Here is a 26,238-nt window from a genome sequence, read left to right as displayed (position 1 = left end):
TAATGCTCTTGTGGCAAATGGAAGCAAGTCCGCACAGCAATGTTCCAACGTATAGTTGAACGCCTTCCCAGAAGAGTGGAGGCTGTTGTAGCAGCAAAGGGGGGACCAACTCCATATTAATGCCCATGATTTGCTTTATCAGTGAATTGGTTCAATGCCATAGTGTAATACAGAAAACAAATCTATTGTAATATGCATTGTTTTGAACAGTTTATTCATTTTCATTTCTAAAAACAATTCCTGTGTTTTACCATAAGAATGACACGTACGTGCACAATAGGCAGATATACAGAAATAAAGTCAGACTTTTTAGATCTATAATATGCATCATTTGTTTAGTATATTTCATATCAGACAGGTTTTGTTCTTTATAAACAGGCATATTTTCCTCATCATACAAATATGAGGGGAAGCTACTTCATATAACGTGTATATATATATATGGTTAGCAGAAAAAGTACAAACATTCAAAACTTGTTTATATACAGCACTTTAAAAAAATAGCCTTGCATAATGCGGCATTTAGGTGTAAATACCATACTCCACGAGCTCTGCTGATTTGATTATGTGGATAGTACATCAGAAGTAATTTGTAGTGGGGGATATTAAGTGCCAGATAGGGGGAATGGGAAAGGATTTTGGGGATTTTGGTATGTAGTTCTCATAAAGGCACTCGCATGATACCTTACCATGTGTGACGGGGCGGCAGGTAGCCTAGTGGTTAGAGCGTTGGACTAGTAACCGAAAGGTTGCAACATTGAATCCCCGGGCCGACAAGGTAAAAATCTGTCGTTCTGCCCCTGAACAAGGCAGTTAACCCACTGTTCTTAGGCCGTCATTGAAAATAAGAATTTGTTCTTAACTGACTTGCCTAGTTAAATAAAAGGTATAACAATAATCAATTACTGTATTTGGATTTTGCTCCGTCAAAGCCACATTAATCTTTCAAATACATTGTAAAATTAATCCACTTTGATTAGACAATACCTCCAAAATGCAACATTTCCAAAGAACACTTTCAACAGTCACCAATGTCATGGATTTGCAATGAATCACTTTGGTCTTGGAGACATTGATGTTCCATTTATCGGTACAAAATAGAAACAATCAATGATTGTCTGTAATCACAGAGCATTCACATAAGGCTGTGCTCATTTGAGAAACATTAGGATGACAACAATACTCATTATACAATTGTTTTTATCTTAAACGACTTGGTTTATGAATCACAAAAAAAAGATACACAAATAGACTGATTGTAATTAAGCAAAAAAGTGATTACATGATGTTGGAAGAAATACTGTACCTCAACGCTCAACTGTTCTATCAAAGTGATTGACTTAGTAACATAATGTAAAGCATCTTTGTCCTCGTCTTATTTCACACACCATAGTGAAACCCCCATGGTGAGAGAACATCGAGAGAGACAGTGCAACATCAAACGATGCCTTTTTCTTTCATTTGATTTTTCAGTCACAATCTTTTCTTTTGTATCCATAACCGTACCATACATCTTAAACTCTTCAGTAACACAGATTCTCCTGACACAGAACACCACAGCCCCCACTAACTGACATCCTCCCTAAGGTGTAGGGGAGAGACAGAGGCTACACTGTAACAAAGGCAATAATGAAAAAGAATACAGGAACTTACACTGAGTGTACAAAACATTAAGAACTCCTGCTCTTTCCATGACATAGACTGACCAGATGAATCCAAGTGAAAGCTATGATCCCTTATTGATGTCACTTGTTAAAATCACTTTAAAAAAAAATCATTGTAGATGGGAGGAGACAGGTTAAAGAAGGATTTTTAAGCCTCGAGACATATTGTATATGTGTCATTCAGAGGGTGAATTGGGCAAAACAAAAAATGCAAATGTCCTTGAACAGGATATGGTAGTAGGTGCCAGGTGCACCAGTTTGTGTCTAGAACTGCAATTCTGCTGTGTTTTTCATGCTCAACAGTTTCCTGTGTGTATCAAGAAGTCTGTTCTTAGGGCAAAAGGGGTGCATCTCAATATTAGGAACGTGTTCCTAATGTTTGGTATACTCAGTGTACATGACAACTATTTACACCACAGTTTAGCTTAGAACCACACATTGAAGAGATGTATCTGCATGTTTTTAGCTTGTGTGTGTGTTTCTAACCACACAATAGCCCCTCAAATAGCATCACCACATCCTAATCAGATACATTCCATAATAAGAATCCATAAGGCAGTCTTCGCTTAGTGAACACATCTTAACATAAGCGAACGCAACCCATCATATAAAAAGTCAAGTTAATTTTCAATGAAACTGTATGTCCTTGGCAGAGGTCTACATAAAACAGTAAATGGAAATGATAGCATGTTAAATGAGCAATTATTTCCTTTAAAAAAAGTAAAAAAATAAGTCTCAGCCCAAAGAAACGTCCCAAGAGGGATGACAATAAGAAGCAGAGTTAGGCAATATCTAATGTCGATTCTGTCTTGGTGTCTTCTTGAACAGTCCATTTTCCTTACATGATCACCGTTTGGCTCTGGTTCCTTGTTTGATTTCTGATGATCCGTCACTTTTAAATGTCAAAGGTACTTAAACAGTTTTTGGTTTTAGTTGACAATACTCATACAAGACTATACACTATCTTTAAGTGCAAAATTGAAGAAAATCATGTGACAATGAAGTGTAAAAATGATTACTGTAACCAGAGAGACGATAAGACAAAAGCAAATGACGAAAGAAGTGATGGATAAGAGTTTAAGTGTTGTAACTACTAAGATCAACAAAGCATTTAAGAGTTGGGCACTTTAAGAGAGTCCTCTTGTCTATGCAAACACCTGCATGTTGCCACGCTGAGGCTGCTGGGGGTTCTGTTGTGTCTGCTGGGACTGCGGCTGCTCTGGAATATGTGTGTGGCGGGGAGGCGGCAGTGCATGGGGGTTCCCCAGGGGGGTGGGGCTGGTGGTGACGTCAGACCAGTCTGAGTTGGAGTGGGGGGAGGAGGAGGACCAGGGGTCAGGGGACTCAGGGGAGGGGGTGAGGTAAGGGTGCTCACTGGGCGGGTGAGCCGGATACCCTGGGGTGGTGCTCTCCGAGCCAGCCGTAGCGTAGCTGTGCTGAGAAGGAGGGGTTGGGTACTTATCCACGGGGCTCTGCATAGCCTGATAGGGAGGGAGCTGTTGGCGTGACTGGCCATCCTGCACCATGCCGTGGCCGTGGGCCAGGCCATGGGAGTGAGGGTGAGGGAGGCTGTGAGACAGGCTGTGCTGGAGGCTCATGTTGGGCATCTGGTACAACATGCCCTGGGTGCAGTGCAGGTGAGTAGGGCCCTGCTGAGATTGGGGCTGGCCCTGGGGCTGGCCCTGGTTTTGGCCCTGGGACTGCACCTGCCCAGGCTGGGGCTGCTTCAGCAGGGCCTGCCCGCCCCCCGGCGCCATCATTTGGAAGGTAACAATGGGAGGCAGCTGCTCACGGCTCATGGTGACATTCATAGGGGTGAGCAGGCCTTGGCCGTGGTGCTGGGACATGCTAGGGTGGCCACTGCCCATCTGCTGGGGGAGGAGGTTGAACATGTGGCCACCGTAGCCATGCTTCAGGCCCACCCAGCTCTGCTGCTGGCTCAGCATGTGGCTGACTGGGGGCAGCAGGGGCCTGGAGGAGGGGCTGCCCAGGAGAGGAGAGTTGGTCGTTTTGGAGGCCCCGGCAGCATCTCCTATGTATGAGTGTGGAGACTCCAGGGAGGCGACAGGGGACATGGTGACTGAGCTCTCCGACAGCCCTCCTGCAGCTTTAGTGCCGTTGCCACTGGCTCCTCCCACTGCAGGCCCTTCTCCTCCCGTTGGCTTCTTTCTCCGCTTGGCCTTCATGTCTTTCAGCTCTTTTGCTGTAGCCCCACCCACCCCTCCAACCTTTGCCCCACCGCGCCTGCTCTTCTTGCCCTGGGGTCCGGGGCGCATGCCCATGTAGCCAGCGCCATTGCCGCCACAGACCAAGGAAGAGTGTCCCCCGCCCATGTGGTTGGGGCCATTGTGAGGGCTGTGGACCAGGTTGTACTGGTCAAGCAGACGTACGATGTCATGGTGCATGCGCTCCTGTGCGGTGTCGCGGGGCAGCCGGTCCAGGTGGTCTGTGATGTCCCTATTAGAGTAGTGGTCCAGCAGAACCTGGGCCGCCTCAAAACTACCCTCTCTGGCTGCCAGGAACAACGGGGTCTGCTCCTGAAGGAACACAACAGGAGAAACAACCCATGAAGGCATGTACCAAGCTAATAAAACATTATCCTCGTGATAGAATATGGGACATACAGTGCATTCAAAAAGTATTCAAACCACTTCACTTTTTACAGCCTTATTCTAAAATGGAATAAATACTTTTTTCCCCCTCTTCTCAAATCTACCAATAACCCATAACAACGTAAATATCACATTTACATAAGTAGTCAGACCCTTTACTCAGTACTTTGTTGAAGCACCTTTGGCAGCGATTACAGCATCGAGTCTTCTTGGGTATGACATTACAAGCTTGGCACACCTGTATTTTGGGAGTTTCTACCATTCTTCTCTGCAGATTATCTCAAGCGCTGTCAGGTTGGATGGGGTGCGTCGCTGCACAGCTATTTTCAGGTCTCTCCAGAGATGTTCTATCGGGTTCAAGTCCGGGCTCTAGCTGGGCCAAGGACATTCAAAGACTTGTCCCAAAACCACGCCTGCATTTTCTTGGCTGTGCTCTTAGGGTCGTTGTCCTGTTGGAAGGTGGAACTTCACCCCAGTCTGAGGTCCTGATCGCCCTGGAGCAGGTTTTTATCAAGGACCTCTCTGTACTTTACTCCATTCATCTTTCCTCTCAATCCTGACTAGTCTCCCAGTCCCTGCCGCTGAAGAAAATCCCCACAGCATGATGCTGCCACCACCATGCATCACCGTAGGGAAGGTATTGGCCAGGTGATGAGCGGTGCCTGGTTTCCTCCAGACGTGACACTTGGCATTCAGGCCAAACAGTTCAATCTTGGTTTCATCAGACCAGAGAATCTTGTCAGGTCTGCCACGAGCTGACCATGCTTTCACATGCGCCTTCACGAGGAGGACCTCCGTTCCACCGTTCTTCTGAAGTCAATCTAATTCTCCGGTTGGAACGTTATTCAAGATGTATGTTAACATCATTCTAAAGATTGATTCAGTACATCGTTTGACATGTTTCTACTGACTGTTACGGAACTTTTGGACATTTCGTCAAGTTATAGTGGACGCGCTTTGTGACTTTGGAATTGTTTACCAAACGCGCTAACCAAAGTAGCTAATTGGACATAAATAACGGACATTATCGAACAAATCAAGCATTTATTGTGGACCTGGGATTCCTAGGACTGCATTCTGATGAAGTTCATCAAAGGTAAGGAAACATTTATCATGTATTTTCTGGTTTCTGTTGACCCCAACATGGCGGCTAATTTGGCTATTTTTCTGAGCCCCGTCTCAGATTATTGCATGATTTGCTTTTTCCGTAAAGTTAAAAAAAAATCTGACACAGCGGTTGCATTAAGGAGAGGTATATCTATAATTCCATGTGTATAACTTGTATTATCATCTACATTTATGATGAGTATTTCTGTTGAAACGATGTGGCTATGCAAAATCACTTGATGTTTTTGGAACTAGTGAATGTAACGCGCCAATGTAAACTCAGATTTTTTGTTATAAATATAAACTTTATCAAACAAAACATGCATGTATTGTGTAACATGAAGTCCTATGAGTGTCATCTGATGAAGATAATCAAAGGTTAGTGATTAATTTTATCCCTATTTCTGCTTTTTGTGAAAGCTATCTTTCGCTGGAAAAATGGCTGTGTTTATTGTGGTTTGGTGGTGACCTAACATAATCGTTTGTAGTGCTTTCCCTGAAAAGCATACTTGAAATCGGACACTTTTGTGGGATTAACAACAAGATTACCTTTTAAATGATATAAGACACATGTATGTTTGAGGAATTTTAATTATGAGATTTCTGTTGTTTGAATTTGGCGCCCTGCACTTTCACTGGCTGTTGTTATATCGATCCCGGTAGCGGGATGCAGCCATAAGAAGTTTTAAGAATGATGGAGGCCACTGTGTTCTTGGGGACTTTCAATGCTGCAGAAATGTTTTTGTACTATTCCCCAGATCTGTGCCTCGACACAATCCTGTCTCAGAGCTCTACAGACAATTCCTTAGACCTCATGGCTTGGTTTTTGCTCTGAAATGCACTGTCAACTGTGGGACCTTATATAGACAGGTGTGTGCCTTTCCAAATCATGTCCACCTGAGCTCAATTTCGAGTCTCATAGCAAAGGGTCTGAATAATTTAGTAATAAGTTATTTTTGTAATAATATTTTTACAAGAAATTCTAAAAAACAGTTTTCGTTTTGTCATTATGTGGTATTATTGTGTGTAGATTGTTGAGGGGAAAATGTATTTAATCAATTTTAGAAGAAGGCTGTAACTTAAAAATATATAGAAAAAGTGAAGGGGTCTGAATACTTTCTGAAAGCACTGTAGCTTGACTTAAAGACTACTTTTGAAATTTGAAAACGTGTGCAATACAAGGTAGAGACGTGAAATGCAAACTGAGGTAGTACAAACCTTGTTGTCCTGCATGTCTCTGTTGGCTCCATTCTTCAGCAGCACCAGAGTGGCCTCCACATTGTTCACAGCAGCTGCCCAGTGCAGAGCAGATTTACCTGAGAGAGGAATATGAGTCAAAGACAGACATGCAAATTGCTCTAAACTATTTTGACTGCCCACTTTTTATTTTTTTGAGAAGGTTAGTCCTCAAGCAATGGCATGACCGAAATGCAAATGACAAAACCGCAATACAAACTCATGACCCAGCTTTAATGGAATTGTAATGGTAACTGAGCTCCATTGAGAGCGAGATTGAAACCATGGGACTATAAAGTAGACTTTTTTTGTTTTTTTAAATAGTTAAAATCACATAATTCATATTTAGATGGTTCTTCATATGTCTGTGAAGTAACATGTTTGATAGTTAATTTTAAGTGAAAAAATGAAAAACTAAAAAGTTCTCTCCGCATAAAACTATTTGAACTTGCCACTAGAAGGTTCTATCTGCAATCCAATCACAAGCCTGAACAAATAGACAGACCAATCAGCACACGTTCTTGCCATCTCTCTCCATGTATGGGCTAGTCTAGCCAGCAATAATGGCACGTAAGCAAAAAACAAGTAAATGATGTTGTCACATAGTCATTCAGTGATGACAGTAATTTGTCTGATTATCATAATACATTTCTTGATGTATTTGATGTGTTCTGACTGTCTTGGTAAAATAATGCTATTCTATAATTTATCATGTATTCAAATAGCTACAGTTTTCTGTCTAATTCAGAAAGAACCTTGTGGCTGAACCCAGATTGACATGTCACAGCCATAAGGTTCTATCTTCAATTGCATCCCCTAAAAAAAACTGATTTACAAATGTCTCCTGATTTTGATATTCTGCACTTTAGGTACCTATAAGGTGAGGACCTTAATGGGTTATGAAAGAAGAGTTCACTACAAAACAGTTATGAGATCTGAAAACGATGCTTAATAGGGGCGGCAGGTAGCCTAGTGGTTAGAGCGTTGGGCCAGTAACCGAAAGGTTGCTAAATCAAATCCCCGAGCTGACAAGGTAAAAATCTGTCGTCCTGCCCCTGAACAAGGCAGTTAACCCACTGTTCCTAGGCAGTCATTGTAAATAAGAATCTGTTCTTAACTTCTCTAGGGTAGCATTTGGATGAAAAACATGCCAGTTACTCATTGCCAGGAGATAAGATATGCATATTATTAGTAGATTTGGATAGAATGTTTTCTATCGGGGTTTCGAAGTTTCTAAAACTGTTTGAATCATGTCTGTGGGTATAATAGTACTTATTTAGCAGGCGAAACCCCGAGGACAAACCATTCATTTATACATTTTTTTTTTTTGAGGTCACCGTCTTTTCAATTAGTTTTTATTGGGACACCAGATTTCTAAGCAACTTGCTTGTAGTTCCTACGGCTTCCACTGGATGTCAACAGTCGTGAGAAATAGGTTGAGGTTATTCCTTTGTGTAATGAAGAAATACGGCCATCTTGAAGTCGAGGCACTCCTGGTGTCCTAGACATGCGTTTCAATCAAACAGAAGGCATGCTACATATCGTTTTAATCCTGTATTGAACACATATCATCCCGTCTTCAATTTTATCGATTATTAACGTTAAAAAAATACCTAAAGTTGTATTACATAAGTAGTTTGACATTTTCTGGCAAAGTTTAAAGGTAACCTTTGATATATTTTGTCGTTATGTTTGAGCAAGTTGGAACYKGTGTTTTTCTGGATCAAACGCGCCAAATAAATGGACATTTTGGAYATATATCRACGGAATTAATYGAACAAAAGGACCATTTGTGATGTTTATGGGACATATTGGAGTGCCAACAACAGAAGCTCGTCAAAGGTAAGGCATGAATTATATTTTTATTCTGCGTTTTGTGTCGCTCCTGCAGGGTTGAAATGTTTCTCTCTTTTGTTTACAATGGTGCTATGCTCAGATAATAGCATCGTATGCTTTCGCTGAAAAGCCTATTTGAATTCTGACATGTTGGCTGGATTCACAACCAGTGTAGCTTTAATTTGATATCTTTCATGTGTGATTTAATGAAAGTTTGATTTTATAGTAATTTTCATAGTCATTCATTTTAATGTGGCGCTATGCATTTTCTCAGGCTTTTTGCCAAGTGATACAGTAGCGTCTTGCCTAAACAAATTTTTTGGGATATAAATATGAACTTTACCGAACATAAAATACATGTATTGTGTAACATGAAGTCCTATGAGTGTCATCTGATGAAGATTATCAAAGGTTAGTGATTAATTTTATCTCTATTTATGCTTTTTGTTAATGCTCTCTTTAGCTGGAAACATGGCTGTCTTTTTCTGTGACTTGGCTCATACCTTACATAATCGTTTGGTGTGCTTTCGTCGTAAAACCTTTTTGAAATCGGACATTTTGGCTGGATTTACAACAAGTGTAGCTTTAAAATGGTGTAAAATACTTGTATGTTTGAGGAATTTAAATTATGTGATTTCTGTTGTTTTGAATATGGCGCCCTGCAGTATCACTGGCTGTTGATACCCTAGAGAGGTTTTAACTGACTTGCCTAGTTAAATAAAGGTAAAAAAATTATAATCTCAGAACTATGCTTTGCGCAGATAGAACCTTACAGTCCCAAGGTCTTTCCTAATTCTTGCCCTGTATGGCAGTGCTCAATGAGAAAATCACTAAAACAACATTTCCTATTTAAGTATTACTGAACAGTTAGTCTCAGTTTAGAACAAATCTCTAATCCCACCTGTATAAAACAAATGTAAAATCATACAAGATACATGTAAAAACAATGCCAGTGCTCACCGTGGTCGTCGACAGCGTTGATGTCAGCGTGGCAATGTACCAGTTCCTCCACCATGCCTTCCACAGCCAGCCTGGCAGCCAGGATCAGAGGTGTGGTGCCATCGTTCATCCTGGCATCCAACTCCGTGGCCCGGTTACGGATCAGGATCTGAGAGGGGAACAGTGTTAAAGGGGCAGTGCAGTCAAAAACTTTATTTTCCTCTGTCATGTTTTGTACACTCAGTATATATTTAACAGTGGTTTAGATGGTACAATGATTCTCTACACTATACATTTCTTGTTTTATCACAAACTGAAATTAGGCGAACTATTAGAAATTTAGCAACCAGGAAATGGCGGAACAATTTCTGCATATTGCACATTTAATGATATTTCCACACTGAGGTTGTAATAACAATGAAATTTAAAACAAAAAAATGGTGATAATGCCCTTTTATTGTAAGAGCCTAATTAAAAAATTTAAAAACACCTGGAATTTCAATCTGTTCAGGTGGGATAGAGTTTTTGGGCCACAGAATGACATCACAATCTGATTATTCTGACCAGCCCCACCAACGGCTGCACCTATGCCCAGTAAAGTGAAATCCATAGATTAGGGCCTAAATCATTTATTGACTGATTTCCTTATATGTAACGTAGTAAAATCTTTGAAATTGTTGCATGTTGCGTTTATATTTTTGTTCAGTATATTTCAAGTTATTTTCCATTACATAAACCCACAGTGATTTATTAAACATACAGTGATGATTTCAAAATAACATTTAAAAGACTGCATGGAGACTTTAACTCAATAAGCGCAATAAGATTTTTGAACTGGTGCCCATGTGAGCGCAGCTGCTCCAATGAGAGTCTGTTTTTCTAGCCTCTCACCTGGAACACTCCCTGGGCATCGGCTGCCACAGCAGCGTGGAGAGGGGTGCGACCCATGTTGTCGTGAGCGTTGGCGTCTGCCCCAGCGTCCAGCAGCCTCTTGGCAGCGTCGGCCCGGGCGTAGCGAGCAGCCAGGTGGAGCGCCGTCTCCCCGGTGCGGTCTGTCTGGGCCATGAGTGTTGCACCCTGGGTGATGAGGTCTGAGATGGCGTTGGGTCCCGGCTCGTCTCCCCCGCTCTCTTCCTCCTCCTCCGCCTGCAGGCCGCAATCAGATGCCCCTCCGTTTCGTAGAGAGGCCAGCATCAGGGGGGTGAAGCCATCTGGAAAATATTTTTGCCATTTGGTCAGAGTCAAAAAACGACAGAGTTACATACACAGCAATCACTTCTCAGTTAGGTATCCTTACACTTGATTGACACCAATCCTATTCAATCTTAAACTCTACCTGGTCCTTTGACATTGACATCCAGGCAGTCTGCCTCCAGATCAGTCTGTGGTGGAGTGAGAGAGATGTCAGCAGCCTTGTGGTGCTGCAGGGTCCACTCCCGTCTGTCCACTCCTCCATCCACACCCATGGGCAGCAGGGGCTTGTCCTCAGTCTGGGGGAGAGGGAGGCAAAGGGGGAGAGATTTTTAGACACTGACTCAATGCCATTATGTATAGTAGGGTTGTTCCGCCAATTAGGTGCCTTTAGAGTACTGTAACTTCGTGGATTTCACCTAATTTTACCTTTCTGTCAAAGACCACATAAAAAAAACATGTTTTTCCATCTCAAGAGGTTAAATAAAACCTAACTCTGGGTAACAGGGTTGACGTGTTATGCTCAACTCGCTCAGTTTTCCACCACAAAAAGAGTACAACCAGCTCACCTGGTTTGGAATATTTTCACCATATGGAAACAAGAGTTCAGTTCACGTAAAAAGGTTGACCTTAAAATGAATCACTTATCACATGAAATGAATAATAACCTGTCGAAATGACTATGTTAAAATAACAAAATAACTAGGGCTTTACAATGTTGGAGAAAAGTTGGGGTTAAGTGGGTTAAAATCTTGCTAGAAGTCACAGAGGATGCTTAGAGGGACATGTCAAAATGTCCCGGTTTTATTTAATTTTACATATAGTCTATATTAAAAGGGCACTTCCTTTAATATACAAGGCTTTCAGATTTCAATATTTGTCCAACATTTCTACTTAAAATATCAAAAGGGAGGCAAAAGTCACTAATTTCCTGGAACGACGCAGTAGCTGGAGAGCGTTCTGACCCAAAATGGCTGCCAAGAATGGTTCCTCTTCTCGCTCACCCTTACTTTTTTTGGAGGAGCCTCCTCTTCCATCCACCTCTGGCCTCCATCCATCATCCCTCCATCCTGGGTCTTGAAGTTCCTGCAGGGAGGAGAGGAAAAAGAGGTCAGTGTGTGGCTCAGGAGAATTACACCCTACATTATGGTACACCAGTCAAACATTTGTCTCAGTTCAGTATCATTCTGAACATACTAGAGTATGGTACAGTATAGAGGTACACATTTGTCTTTATTCCCGGTGTAGTGCAGTAATTTAATAAAACAATAAATATATATTGACCGTATGCAGGCCCTGGTCAAATGTAGTGCACTATACATGGAATAGGGTGCCATTTCAGACGCAACTTCTGTCTTTTCTCCACTCACTTCATGCCGAAGTCGTCCTGGCCCACGGGTTCTCGCCTCTTGTCATCCTTCTTGGCCAGGAAGCCATCGGGGAGCCAGAGGGCGCCGTGTTTGCGTTTCCTCTTGGCGGCCAGCACGCCCAGCACTAAGATGAGCAGGATGATGACGGCTGCTCCCACAGCCAGGTAGAGCAGGAAGGGGGGCTTATGGGGTTCCGTAGGGTCACCTGGTGGTGGAGGAGACATGGAACTCTTAAGTAGGTGATGCTATCTGAAATGGACTCTGCATTCAGAGCATGGAACCGAGTGTCCATTTGGTACCAAAGAACATGATAAGTGGTTTTAATCAGGTCTGTGATCAAAGATAATTGTGTGCTGATGTAACATAACCATTAGGGTGTTTTAAATGTGTCTCAGAAATCACACTGGGAAGAAAGGAGAGGGACTTACTGTTGACAGAGACCACAGGGTAGGGCAGCTCAGATTTCAAGTACTCAGCAGCGATGAAGGATGCAGCCAGCTCTGTGCTGGAGAAGCAGTCCATGGAGCGCTCAGAACACTTACGGTTATCGATCTCCAGGTACACCTTAGACCTGCAGCAAACACAACTTCCGTTAGTCTTACTTTCCAACATGGAAGACTATACACACACACACCTCATCTTATCTAGTAGAGAAAGAGAGAGAGACAGAGAAAGAGGGAGACAGACTGGATAAATACACATCTCCTTACCCGATAACCTCCTTGTCTAGCTCCCGTTTGCCTCTAAGCTTCATTGTAGAAGGCTGTACTTCATTGGCATCGTCGTGCTCCAGGCCGTAGTACGGATACAACATAGGTTTCTGCTGGTCGTCCATCTTGACACGTAGGTTGGTGTGCAGCAGGGTTCCCAGGGAGCGCAGGAAGCCTCTCATGTCTCTCATTAGCTCCTCAGGCTGCAGTAACACTACGATCACCAGCGTTCCATCAGCCACAACAGCAGGGGTGTCCCCAGAGCAGTCCAGGCCGTCCCAGCCACATGCCTCCGTGTTACAGCCCTTATCACAGATCTTGTTGGCATAGTGGGCCGCACAGTACTTATCATACCTGTATATAGGACAAGGGAGAGGGTTAGGGAATTCAGAAGACTCTAGGAGTTCCTATGGGTTAATAAGCTTTGAAATTTGAATGTAATTAATAAGACATACACACTGAGTGTACAAAACATGAAGAACACCTGCTCTTTCCATGACAGACTGACCAGGTGAATCCAGGGGAAAGCTATGATCCTTTATTGATGTCGCTTGTTAAATCCACTTCAAAATCAGTGTAGATGAAAGAGAGGAGAAAGGTTAAAAATATATTTTTAAGTCTTAAACCTCTTATGGCTGAGATCGGCTAAGATCCCGTTAACGGGATCGATTTGACAACAGCCAGTGAAAGTGCAGGGCGCCAAATTCAAACAACAGAAATCTCATAATTAAAATTCCTCAAACATACAAGTATTTCACACCATTTTAAAAGACAAACTTGTTGTTAATCCCACCAGTGTCCGATTTCAAAAAGGCTTTACGACGAAAGCACACCAAACGATTATGTTAGGTCAGTACCTAGTCACAGAAAAACACAGCCATTTTTCCAGCCAAAGAGAGGAGTCACAAAAAGCAGAAATATAGATAAAATGAATCACTAACCTTTGATGATCTTCATCAGATGACACTCATAGGACTTCATGTTACACAATACATGTATGTTTTGTTCGATAAAGTGCATATTTATTAGAGGTCGACCAATTAAATCGGAATGGCCGATTAATTAGGGCCGATTTCAAGTTTTCATAACAATCGGAAATCGGTATTTTTGGGCGCCGATTTTCCGTTTTTTTTTTTTTATACCTTTATTTAACTAGGCAAGTCAGTTAAGAACACATTCTTATTTTCAGTGACGGCCTAGGAACGGTGGGTTAACTGCCTTGTTCAGGGGCAGAACGACAGATTTTCACATGGTCAGCTCGGGGGATCCAATCTTGCAACCTTACAGTTAACTAGTCCAACGCAATAACGACCTGCCTCTCTCTCGTTGCACTCCACAAGGAGACTGCCTGTTACGCGAATGCAGTAAGCCAAGGTAAGTTGCTAGCTAGCATTAAACTTATCTTATAAAAAACAATCAATCATAACCACTAGTTAACTACACATGGTTGATGATATTACTAGATATTATCTAGCGTGTCCTGCGTTGCATATAATCTGACTGAGCATACAAGCATACAAGTATCTAAGTATCTGACTTAGCAGTGGTAGGCAGAAGCAGGCGCGTAAACATTCATTCAAACAGCACTTTCGTGCGTTTTGCCAGCAGCTCTTCGTTGTGCGTCAAGCATTGCGCTGTTTATGACTTCAAGCATATCAACTCCCGAGATGAGGCTGGTGTAACCGAAGTGAAATGGTTAGCTAGTTAGCGCGCGCTAATAGCGTTTCAAACGTCACTCGCTCTGAGCCTTCTAGTAGTTATTCCCCTTGCTCTGCATGGGTAACGCTGCTTCGATGGTGGCTGTTGTGTTCCTGGTTTGAGCCCAGGGAGGAGCGAGGAGAGGGATGGAAGCTATACTGTTACACTTGCAATACTAAAGTGCCTATAAGAACATCCAATAGTCAAAAGGTTAATGAAATACAAATGGTATAGAGGGAAATAGTCCTATAATTCCTATAATAACTACAACCTAAAACTTCTTACCTGGGAATATTGAAGACTCATGTTAAAAGGAACCACCAGCTTTCATATGTTTTCATGTTCTGAGCAAGGAACTGAAACGTTAGCTTTCTTACATAGCACATATTGCACTTTTACTTTCTTCTCCAACACTTTGTTTTTACATTATTTAAACCAAATTGAACATGTTTCATTATTTATTTGAGGCTAAATTGATTTTATTGCTGTATTATATTAAGTTAAAATAAGTGTTAATTCAGTATTGTTGTAATTGTCATTATTAAAAAAAAAAAACACAAAAAAAAAAACGTCCGATTAATCGGTATCGGCTTTTTTTGGTCCTCCAATAATCGTTATCGGCGTTGAAAAATCATAAAATCGGTCGACCTCTAATATTTATATCCCAAAATCTCAGTTTACATTGGCGCGTTACGTTCAGTAATGTTTTGCTTCCAAAACATCCGGTGATTTTGCAGAGAGCCACATCAATTTACAGAAATAGTCATCATAAACTTTAATATAAGATACAAGTGTTATGCACAGAATTACTGTCAGATTTCACTGTCAGATTTTAAAAAGCAAACCATGCAATAATCTGAGTACAGCGCTCAGACAACAAAACCATGTTGGAGTCAACAGAAGTCAGAAATAGCGTTATAAATATTCACTTACCTTTGATGATCTTCATGAGAATGCATTCCCAGGAATCCCAGTTCCACAATAAATGTTTGATTTGTTCGATAAAGTACATAATTTATGTCCAAATACCTCCTTTTTTCCCGCACGTTTAGCCCAGTAATCCAAATTCATGAGCCGCGAGCAGACGAAAAGTACAAAAGTTCCGTTACAGTCTGTAGAAACATGTCAAACGATGTATAGAATCAATCTTTAGGATGTTTTTATCATAAATCTTCAATAATGTTTCAACCGGAGAATTCCGTTGTCTTCAGAAATGCAATGGAACGCACGTGAACGCGCGTGGTCAGCTCATGGCACTCTGTCAGACCCCTGACTCAAAGAGCCCTCATTCCCCCCTCCTTCACAGTAGAAGCATCAAACAAGGTGCTAAAGACTGTTGAAATCTAGTGGAAGCCTTAGGAAGTGCAATATGACCAATATCCCACTGTATATTCGATAGGCGATGAGTTGGAAAACTACAAACCTCAGATTTCCAACTTCCTGGTTGGATTTTTTCTCAGGTTTTTGCCTGCCATATGAATTCTGTTATACTCACAGACATCATTCAAAAACGTTTTAGAAACTTCAGAGTGTTTTCTATCCAAATATACTAATAATATGCATATCTTAGCTTCTGGGACTGAGTAGCAGGCAGTTTACTCTGGGCACCTTATTCATTCAAGCTACTCAATACTGCCCCCAGCCATAAAAAGTTAAGACATGGATTGAGCATGTGTGTCATTCAGAGGGTGAATGGGCAAGACAACAAATGGAAGTGCCTTTGAACGGGGTATGGTAGTAGGTGCCAGGCGCACCAGTTTGTGTCAAGAACTGCAACACAGCTGGGTTTTTCATGCTCAACAATTTCCTGGGTGTATCAAGAATGGTCCACGACCCAAAGGACATCCAGTCAACTTGACACAACTGTGGGAAGCATTGGAGTCAACGTGGGCCAGCATCCCTGTGGAACGCTTTCGACACCTTGCAGATTCCATGCCCCGACGAATTGAGGCTGTTCTGATGGTAAAAGGGGGCGTGCAACTCAAAATTAGGAACGTGTTCTTAAATGTTTGGTATACTCAGTGTACATGTGTATTGATGTCTTTATGTTGTTGCCAACTCTTGTACCTACTTGCAGTAAGACTGTGCGCTCTCCTGACACTCGAAGCTGTCGAAGAGGCAGCCAGAGTTGTCACACTCGGGGTCACATCGGCCGTTGCGGAACAGCTCCCAGCAGGGCACCGGGGCGGTGCAGTTGACCCATGGCTGGCGCCAATATAGAGAACAGTCCCCTCCGTCCCATTGGCACTCATGGCTGTTGCACTGCGGGTCACACACCTTATCCCCAGAATGCTGCTCACACTCTACGTAGGGGCAGGAAGCGGGGGTGCTGGGAGACGGATCGAAGATGACATTCTCACAGTGCCTGCCTGAGAAGTGGGCTGGGCAGTGACAGCTGTACTGGTAGGGTTGGTTCGTCATACAGGTGCCCCCGTTCAGACAGGGCCGGTTCTGGCAGCTGTGGACGGTCTCGCAGCGGGGCCCACTGAAGCCTGGCTGGCAACGGCAGTGCGGACGACCAACCTGAGACTCCTGGCAGTGCCCACCGTTCTGGCAACGCAGCTTGGCACAGTTGTAGCCCTCCACCTCTCCACAGTTGAAGCCAGTGAAGCCCTGAGGGGTCGGAACAGAGTGGGCATCAGACATGTGAACAGACTGGCTAGACAGATACCTGTGGTCTCCGTTTTACATATCTAACATGCATTACTGCAGTTGACTAGTCAGAAAAGCTGGGAGAATCTACTAACTTTGGTATCTTCCTAGAACACTGCTGTTCTCAGTCATACCTGACCTGTGTTGTTTCACCCTCTGAAGCAAGTGTGACAATAAGGAGAAGGAAGGGGTTAGTGGTTTGGAAAACAAGCCAGCAGGTCAGGGTTTCTCAAACTCGGTCCTCGGAAACCCAAGGGGTGCCCGTTTTGGTTTTTGCCTTAACACTACCTAGTTGATTCAAATTATCAAAGCTTGATGATGACTTGATTAATTAAATCAGCGGTGTAGTGCTAGGGCAAAAACCAAAACATGCACCGTGTTTGGAAACCCTGCAGTAGGGAAAGAAAACTCACTCCATATCTACATTAGAGGTAAATRCAATTTTATACAGCACAATGCAATTTCTATGCAGTTGGAAATCCATTCAAAACAAAGAGAGAAAGATCAGCAAGCTGGCACATGGAGTACTTAGTAACACAGCAGTCTGGCAGTTGGAAAACAAACATTGAAAATGGTAGAGTAACGTTATATGACTTACTGGTTGACAGATGCATGTGTATCCATGCACTGAGCTCATGTTCATGGAGCAGGTGCCACTGTTATGGCACGGCTTCGACTGGCACAGGTCCACCATGGACTCACAGTGGCGTCCTAGGACAACAGACAGACATGTCATGTTATACAGCATGAATGTGGGGTAAGCTAGGTAACTTGATACTTTCTAACATATACAGAGGGGCACTCTACCTGTGTAGCCCAAGCGACAGCGGCACTGGTAATCATTGGCCAGCTGTACACAGTCCAGGCTACCAGGAGAGTGGCAGGGACCAGAGAGACACTCGTTGACATCCCCCTCACAGTGTTCCCCAGCGAAGCCAGGGGGGCAGGAGCAGGTGTAGCGTCCCACCCCGTCCATACACTGGCCCCCGTTCAGACAGCGAAGCTCCCAGGAGCCAGGCTTGGGAGCACAGTCGTCCACATTCACCTCACACTGAACACCTACAGAGAAGGGGAGGAGAGAGAGAGGAGAGTGGGAGGGAAGAGGTCAGAATTATAGTTGTACATTATGCAAAACCAATGCGCCAGAAAGAGATAGATAAAGCAAGAGTATCTTCCGGTATCTGCTTACCATTAGTGCCAGGTGGGCAGGCGCAGGAAAAGCGGTTTATGAGGTTGATGCAGGTTCCTCCGTGGTGACAAGGATTAGAGTGACACTCATCCACATCATATTCACAGTTCACCCCCTGGTAGCCAGCCTTGCACTGGAACAGATTAATACATTTTTAGATGTTTCCCTGGGTGCAGTACAGTAAGTGCAATACTTAGATCCCACACGCAGACACACATTCATACACAACTTACCATACACTCATATGTGCCCTGGTAGTCCATGCAGGTGGCCCCGTTGCGGCAGGGGTTGGAAAGGCACTCATCCACCATCTCGTTACAGTAGCTGCCCGTGTAACCAGGCAGGCACTGACACTGGTGGGCATTACCCACGTTCACGCAGCGACCCGAGTGCTTGCACACTAACTCCACTTGTATACCTGGCCGAGACAAAGACACACACAAAGACACGTTAACCAGAGACGCATTATGAGTAATATATCTTCAAATGGTCTTTACCTCAAATATATCTTTACCTATATAAGTTTCATATTTCACTGGTGACAGAGAGGTGACTGAATGAAAGAAATGGTACTATAGAGGCATTGCCTGCTCACCGTTCCGAGCAGCATAGTCCTGACAGGACATGTTGGGGACATCACAGTACATGCCAGTCCAGCCCACAGGACAGTGACACAACCAGGTGGTCTCTGACTGGGAACAAGACCCTCCATTTTGGCACAGTGGCTGGCTACACAGGTTCACAAAGTTCTGCATGGAGAGAAAAGTGAGTGTACAATTTTAGCATTGATTTTCAAATGAAGAACCAGGCAAGAACCATACTACACACACTCTACCTGGCAGTTCTGTCCATTGTAGCCCACAGGGCAGGTGCAGCGGTAGGAGCCCAGGCCGTCAGTGCAGGTTCCTCCGTTCTGGCAGGGCTGAGAGTCACACTCATTCTGCTCATACTCACAGAAGGTGCCGTAGAAACCAGGACGACAACGACACGAGAAGGTGTTGATGTCATCAACACAGGTCCCGTTATTCAGACAGGAACTAGAGGGAGAGAGAAAGAGAGATGTAGTCATGCATGATGGAAAGTCGAACATATGTAGGTAGATAGGAATTCCTTGTGCGTTGCAAAGGAAATTCATTTTCAATACATGTTCTATACATCTAAATGTGTCCCAATCCACATATCAAAAAGGAAACTCATCGAAGAATAATTCTGAGTGCATCTCAACGTTAAACCCTTTAAAATTGTGACTATAGTTACAGTCCTTTGTAACCCACCTCTCAGTGCATTCTGGGATGTTGTGTTCACAGAGGATTCCATCGAAACCTGGCCGGCACACACAGACAAAGCTGTTGACGTAGTCCCGGCACACAGCTCCATTCTGGCACGGCTGACTGGCACACTCGTCCACTTCTGCCTCACAACGCTCACCATCAAACCCTTGCCGGCAGTCACAGGAGAACCCTCCCACTTCGTCCACACAGGAACCACCGTTCAGACACGGGTCTGAGAGGGAGAGAGAGACACATAAAAAGAAAGGGTTGGAGTCAGACAAGAAGTTTAAAAGACCCAGAATAGTAACTAACTACGAAGATGAGAGTGTACAAGGTGCTCATGGAGAGTACCCAATATGCAGTAGTATACGTGTTGATAGTACAAATTAAAGTAAAAGAGAAATGTGTGATAACTCACTGGGGGAGCAGTCATCGATGTTGGTCTGGCAGTTGAGACCGCTGTAGCCTGGTCGGCACTTGCACACGTAGCTGCCCTGGCTGTTGATGCAACGGGCCCTGTTCTGACATGGGTTCTTCATGCACTCATCCACATCCTCAGTGCAGCGGGGGCCTATTCACAAACATACCATTTCAATTAACATCAACGCAACAACTGAATGGTAAAAAATGTCCCCCAACACACACACACAAACAAACCTTTTCTCTCTTTCTATGAATACTCACCTTGCCAGCCGCTGGAACATCGACAGGTGTAAAAGGTGTAGTCTGGGGTTGGCTGACACACACCTCCCCTCTCACATGGATGAGATGCACAGGGAACCAACTCGTCCTCACAGTGTTTTCCTGTGGACGCACATAGCAATATTGGTAATATCCAAAATGGCCACGATACAAATCAACTCAGCTCCAACAGAGGGAATGTGTCCTGGATAGTACAGTAGTGTGGCTGGTGTTGTTACCGGAGTATGGAGGATCACACAGGCAGCTGTAGGTGTTGACTCCGTCCACACAGGTACCATGGTTCTCACACGGGCTTGATGCACACTCCTCCATGTTGAACTCGCAGTTCACACCTGAGGGGAGAGGGATGTTTTTAACTAAAATGGTGAACAGAAAAACACGTGTATCTGTTAGGTACTGCAGTTTAATGGGATCATCTGTATATTAATAAAGGATAAATGAAACCCTGATTCAGACCTGTGAATCCGGGGCGACACTGGCAAGAGTATCCGTTGAGTCTGTCCACACAGGTGCCTCTGTGCTGGCAGGGGCTGGACTGGCACTCATCCTTCTCCTGGTCACAGTGCTGCCCCACCCAGCCAGAATCACACTCACAGTTGTACCTACATACAGACCAGGGGAGGGGTAGGAATATTATTTTACATGAAGTACGTAACTCAAGAAAGAGATAGAGAGATAAGGTGAGGAGAAGCGTACCCGCTCTGCTGCTCTACACAGTCTCCGTGTACACAGGGCTGGGGGGCACAGTGGTTGGTGCCAGAGTGGCACAAGGGGCCGTGGGTGCCAGGGGGACACTGGCAGATGAAGCCGTTTACCTTGTCCACACACGTACCCCCACTCATACACGGGCTGGAATTACACTCATGGATATCCACGTCACATTTTGCACCTGTGAGAGAAGGAATTCAGAAAGTTAATTCATTCACTGGAAAAAAATCAGGCTGTCATTAACATGGAAATGCATCTGAATAGATGAGAGGGAGAAGTGTGTGTTTACCTGCGTATCCTGGAGCACAGACACACTTGTACTCGTTGATCCCGTCCTGGCACTCTCCATATTCACAGGGGTTACTGGCACAGTCGTCAACATTGAACTCACAGTTCACCCCTGAGAAGAAAACCAGAAGACAAACCATTTAGTCTTGAGTCTAATGTAAGAAAGGAAGGATGCATTTTGAAGTTACTTGAACAGGCTCTCCATTACACAAGGTAGACGCAGTTCCAATGGCCTCCACCAGGGGGAGCTGTGGACTAGCTGATAGTGCTTAACAGGTGTGTTCCAAAGAGAGCTGAGCGAGTGAAAGTGTGTGTGACCTAAGCTAGCTAACTGGCTGGCTGACTGGCTGTATGTGTCTGTCTCGGTCGGTGTGTGTGTACAGCACCAGTGCTCTGGCCGCACTAATCCCCCCAGGCCACTGCAGCGTGCTGGGCACAGCAGGGCAGAGCTCGGACGACCCTTATGACTGTTCCACTCCTGTCTGAGTGCATTGTGCTGAGAGCAACAGGAAGCCCCTTCCACACCACAGAACACAACAGAACTGATTAGGAACTGCTGGTGTTTCAGGTTCAGAGCAGCACATAGCTTTGGGGCTGAGAGCACCTTCTGAGCAGCAGTGTATGTTGGGGCTACATGACACCAATGAAGTCATGGTCTACTAAAGTTTACAAACTATAGTTTGGTCATGGTCAAGACCAGAGTTTTACACATAAGTGTTTTCCCTGGGATTTTTTTCAGAAGTGGTGGCTAAGGTAGTGGGGTGGGGGATACCCCACCAGGAGATCTTTTTGGTAGAATGACTGCGAGGCCATTTCTGGTGACAATTTAAAAGGACATTCTACTCCAAAACGTATGAACTTAAAGGTGCTCTGCTGCTCCTCTCTCCCTTCTCTGTGCTCTTGCTCTACCCCAGGGGTGTCACACTCATTTTGCAGCACGGGTCACATTTGGTATTCACTGAGGTCCGGAGGGCCGCAAAAAAATGGTCCTCTATCCAAGAGGTCTTCAACCTTTTCTTGCCCAGGGAACCCTACCAGGCAAACCAGCGACCCAGGGAACCCCATCATAGAAAACATTTTAACAGGTCTTGTCTTATCATCAGGTGAATGATAATGGAAAGGAGAAGTGATCAACATTTAAAAATTAATAGTTAGATTGTTTTGATGTCCATACATAATTGGAAGAGGACGTGTAAACTAACACAGCCAATAAGCTAGAAAGGTAACTCCAAACACATTTTCACTAAGATCAGCTATTTAGCTGGTTAATCAAAGGTTAGACATACATTTTTGCCAACACATGACCAAGTCAAGAGAGCTAACCAGCAGCGCTTGTTGAAAAAGCAGTGTTATAAAATGTTATTTGTCAAATGTGCCTAATACAGTGGGTGTAGACTTTACTCCAGTGATCCAGTCAAATACGCCAGTGAATGTAATTTGTTGAGAAATAAAGTAATTAGAAATAAAATCTCTCTTTTCCACTGTATGTAATTACATTTGTTTTTCTATTGTTGCTAGCAATATTTATATATTTTTTTTTAAATAAACACTTTTTCACAAGAGCAAATTCTTCTTTTTTTATGCAGAGCCCCATGCAGTGCAGACCGCCGGTTGAACACACCTGCTCTATACATCACTTTTGGCATTTTTGACGCTCCCTGACTGTCTAGCTTTTGTTTCGATGACTGTTAGCAAACAGGTCAGAGTGAAGGAACTATAAATGAAGTACACTACATGACCAAAAGTATGTAGACACCTGCTCGTTAAACATCTCATTCCAAAATCACGGGCATTAATATGGAGTTGGTCCTCCCTTTAGCTGCTTTAACAGCCTCCGCTCTTCTGGGAAGGCTTTCCACTAGATGTTGGAACATTGCTGTAGGGACTTGCTTCCATTCAGCCACAAGAGCATTAGTGAGGTCGAGGACTGATGTTGGGCGATTATGCCTGGCTCGCAGTCGGCGTTCCAATTCAGCCCAAAGGTGTTGGATGGGGTTGAGGTCAGGGCTCTGTGCAAGCCAATCAAGTTCTTCCACACTGATCTCAACAAACCATTTCTGTATAGACCTCGCTTTGTGCATGGGAGCATTGTCATGCTGAAACAGGAAAGGGCCTTCCAAAAACTGTAGCCCCAAAGTTGGAAGCACAGAATCGTCTAGAATGTCATTGTATGCTGTAGCGTTAAGATGCCCCTTCACTGGAACTAAGGGGCCTAGCACAAACCATGTAAAACAGCCATTATTCCTCCTCCACCATACTTTACAGTTGGCACTATGCATTCAGGCAGGTAGCATTCTCCTGGAGTCCGCCAAACCCAGATTTGTCCATCGGACTGCCAGATGGTGAAGCGTGAGTCATCACTCCAGACAAAATGTTTCCACTGCTCCAGAGTCCAATGGCGGCGAGCTTTACACCACTCCGGCCGACACTTGGCATTGTGCATGGTGATCTTAGGCAAGTGTGGGGCTGTGCGGCCATGGAAACCCATTTCATGAAACTCCTGACGAACAGTTCTTATGCTGACGTTGCAGTTTGGAACTCGGTTGTGAGTGTTGCAACCGAGGACAGACAATTTCTACGTGAGCTTGTGTGGCCTACCACTTCGCAGTTGAGCAGTTGTTGCTCCTAGACGTTTCCACTTCACAATAACAGCACTTAAAGTTGACCGGGGCAGCTCTAGCAGGGCAAAAATTTGATGAGCTGACTTGTTGGGAAGGTGGCATCCTATAACATGCCACATTGAAAGTCACTGAGCTCTTCAGTAAGGCCATTCTTGTACCAATGTGTGTCTATGGAGATGGTATAGCTGTGTGCTCGATTTTATACACCTGTCAGCAATGGGTGTCACTGAAATAGCCGAATCCACTAATTTTAAGGGGTGTCCACATACTTTTGTATATAGTCATTTCAATGCCATTCGAGATCGTTTTCCCCCTATTATTTTACTTCATATTTTTGGGAGAGGCAATGGTTTAGCAGATGTAAGTTTATTTTCTGTTAGTCCAAACATTCTCTTGTTGCTTTCCTCTTATTACAAAGTTTTTGCTCAATAAAATGAAAATAGTCCACCCATTCTCTGTCTCTGCTCACCCGAGGTGCCAGGCAGACAGTTGCACTGGTACTTGTTGACCAGGTCGATGCAGCGTCCACGGTTCTGGCAGGGGTTGCTGTGGCACTCCATGACCTGGACGTTGCAGATAGAGCCGGTGTAGCCCGGGTCACAGTCACAGGAGAAGGTGGCGATGCCGTCACGACAAACCCCATGGTGACAGGGCTCTGGGTCACAGTCATCTATGTTCTCCTTACACAACGGCCCCGAGAAGCCTGGGAGGGGAAACCAAACTTTGAGTAACAGTTAAAGATTCCCTGTATTAATGCTTTAGTTCAGACATCATGTTTAAAAATGTGAGAAAGGTACGTTAATTAAAGTTGAGATAGTGAAGGCTGTCTAGTACCTTCAGCACATTCACACTCGTAGCCATTGGGACGGTCGATACACTTGGCCCCGTTGAGACATGGTGTGCTGGAACACTCGTCAATGTCGATCTGACACATCTCCCCACTGAATCCTAAAGGCCAGGGACGGAACCCAGCTTCAAATACTGTAGATACAAACCTTCTGAAACACTATGACAAATGAATTTGATTAGAAAAAGGCAGACGAACCTAGAGGGCACTGGCAGACGTAGCGTTTGACTTGATCCAGACAGATCCCTTGGTTCAGACATGGAGAGCTGGCACACTCGTTGATGTCAATCTCACAGTGTGTTCCCTCAAATCCTTGAAACAGATAGAGAATATTACACAACAGTACTGTGTGAGTGTGTGTGTGTGTGTGTGTGTGTAATTAGAAAGAGATAGGGAATCACTGATCACACACACCTTCCATACAGATGCAGCTGTAGTCTCCTATGCGGTCCAGACAGGTGCCGTCGTTCTGGCAGGGGCTGGACGCACACTCATTGATGTCTGTCTCACAGCGCGGCCCACCATAACCTCTCGCACAGTTACATGTGAACGAGCCATCTGTGTTCACACACGATCCTCCATGCTCACAGGGGTTTGGACCTGAGGGGAAGCCTGAGAGAGGTTAAATACACAGAACTATAAAGGAGTAACGAAAGTACCAAAGGGAAAGGAAGGATTTTTCTTAAAGAATAGTCTGTAGAGTCAAATTACAAAATCACTCTAGGTATCATGTGTTCTGATCTGTCCCTCACCTATGATGCACTCGTTGATGTCGTCATTGCAGGTGCTTCCTATGTAGCCTGGGGCACAGTTGCAGTTGAACATGCCGTTGATGGGGTTGGTGTCGCACTGCGCCCCGTCCCGGCACGGGCTACTAATGCAGGCATCGTTCACGTGGCAGAGCAAACCTGGTAGGGAATACTCAACAGTCAGTCAGCCTGTGTGTTTTCTGTGCTTATAGATAACCCTTGTGGATTAATACACTCTCTTTCTATTTATCCATCAGTCTGTCCATAAAAGATGTCTGTCTATATCTATACTATAGACAGGCTTTGTCCCACACCTGTTTTTCCATAGGGGCAGACACAAAGGAAGGATGCCACACGGTCAATACAGGTGGAGCCATTGGTGCAGGCAGCCGTAGCACAGTCATCTATGTTTTTAGAGCAGTCCAGGCCACTCCAGCCGTTGACACATACACAGGTGTAGCTGCCCTGGATGTTGCTGCAGGTCCCCCCGTTCTGACATGTGTTGGGCTGCAGGCGACACTCATCCACATCCTCAGTACAGAACTGACCTGTAGGGGGAAAACAGTTGGACATTCGAGAAGAAAAAACTCCCCCAATTTGGACACAGAGAGAAACCACAGACAAACAAAGAAACACAGACACTGAACGAAAAACTGAAACAAAGAAGAAAAGCCAACCAGACAGACACAAAACCATGGACTATTCTTTATCCTTACCAGTCCATTCTGGGGGGCATTGGCAGTTGTAAGTATTGACACCGTCCATGCAGGTCCCACCATTTCGGCATTGATGGCCGGGGCAGTCGTCAATGTTGTTCTCACAGTTAGTACCATTGAAGCCTGCCATGA

The 26,238-nt window shown here is 44.2% G+C and overlaps 1 protein-coding gene across 3 annotated transcripts in view; it reads right to left on the bottom strand.

Annotated features, from left to right (window-relative positions):
* Positions 1-193: 193 nt before the first annotated feature.
* LOC111972148 (neurogenic locus notch homolog protein 2) overlaps positions 194-26,238 on the bottom strand; it is a 57,589-nt gene continuing 31,544 nt past the window's right edge. The window contains exons 5-34 of one of the 3 annotated variants that reach the window (XM_023999030.3): positions 26,107-26,229; positions 25,705-25,938; positions 25,394-25,549; positions 25,056-25,253; positions 24,840-24,953; positions 24,629-24,742; positions 24,264-24,497; positions 21,175-21,285; positions 20,874-21,066; positions 20,634-20,779; positions 20,396-20,509; positions 20,160-20,279; positions 19,894-20,046; positions 19,479-19,707; positions 19,040-19,241; positions 18,800-18,953; positions 18,438-18,622; positions 18,205-18,337; positions 17,823-18,074; positions 17,614-17,726; positions 16,435-16,976; positions 12,666-13,019; positions 12,384-12,526; positions 11,956-12,160; positions 11,590-11,671; positions 10,731-10,884; positions 10,286-10,605; positions 9,416-9,563; positions 6,602-6,699; positions 194-4,201 (exon numbers count right to left, since the gene is read on the bottom strand). In XM_023999030.3, coding sequence (XP_023854798.1) covers positions 2,810-4,201; positions 6,602-6,699; positions 9,416-9,563; positions 10,286-10,605; positions 10,731-10,884; positions 11,590-11,671; positions 11,956-12,160; positions 12,384-12,526; positions 12,666-13,019; positions 16,435-16,976; positions 17,614-17,726; positions 17,823-18,074; positions 18,205-18,337; positions 18,438-18,622; positions 18,800-18,953; positions 19,040-19,241; positions 19,479-19,707; positions 19,894-20,046; positions 20,160-20,279; positions 20,396-20,509; positions 20,634-20,779; positions 20,874-21,066; positions 21,175-21,285; positions 24,264-24,497; positions 24,629-24,742; positions 24,840-24,953; positions 25,056-25,253; positions 25,394-25,549; positions 25,705-25,938; positions 26,107-26,229 — 6,716 coding nt within the window. In that variant the 3' untranslated portion in view covers positions 194-2,809. The remainder of the gene's footprint in view (positions 4,202-6,601; positions 6,700-9,415; positions 9,564-10,285; positions 10,606-10,730; positions 10,885-11,589; positions 11,672-11,955; positions 12,161-12,383; positions 12,527-12,665; positions 13,020-16,434; positions 16,977-17,613; positions 17,727-17,822; positions 18,075-18,204; positions 18,338-18,437; positions 18,623-18,799; positions 18,954-19,039; positions 19,242-19,478; positions 19,708-19,893; positions 20,047-20,159; positions 20,280-20,395; positions 20,510-20,633; positions 20,780-20,873; positions 21,067-21,174; positions 21,286-24,263; positions 24,498-24,628; positions 24,743-24,839; positions 24,954-25,055; positions 25,254-25,393; positions 25,550-25,704; positions 25,939-26,106; positions 26,230-26,238) is intronic. The other 2 variants (XM_023999031.2, XM_023999032.3) reach the window with 2 other exon arrangements.

The sequence above is a fragment of the Salvelinus sp. IW2-2015 genome, linkage group LG13 (assembly GCF_002910315.2).
Source record: "Salvelinus sp. IW2-2015 linkage group LG13, ASM291031v2, whole genome shotgun sequence".
Taxonomy (NCBI): domain Eukaryota; kingdom Metazoa; phylum Chordata; class Actinopteri; order Salmoniformes; family Salmonidae; genus Salvelinus; species Salvelinus sp. IW2-2015.
The sequence above is the reverse complement of the archived record's forward strand: the minus strand, read 5'-3'. Positions and strand labels throughout refer to the sequence as shown.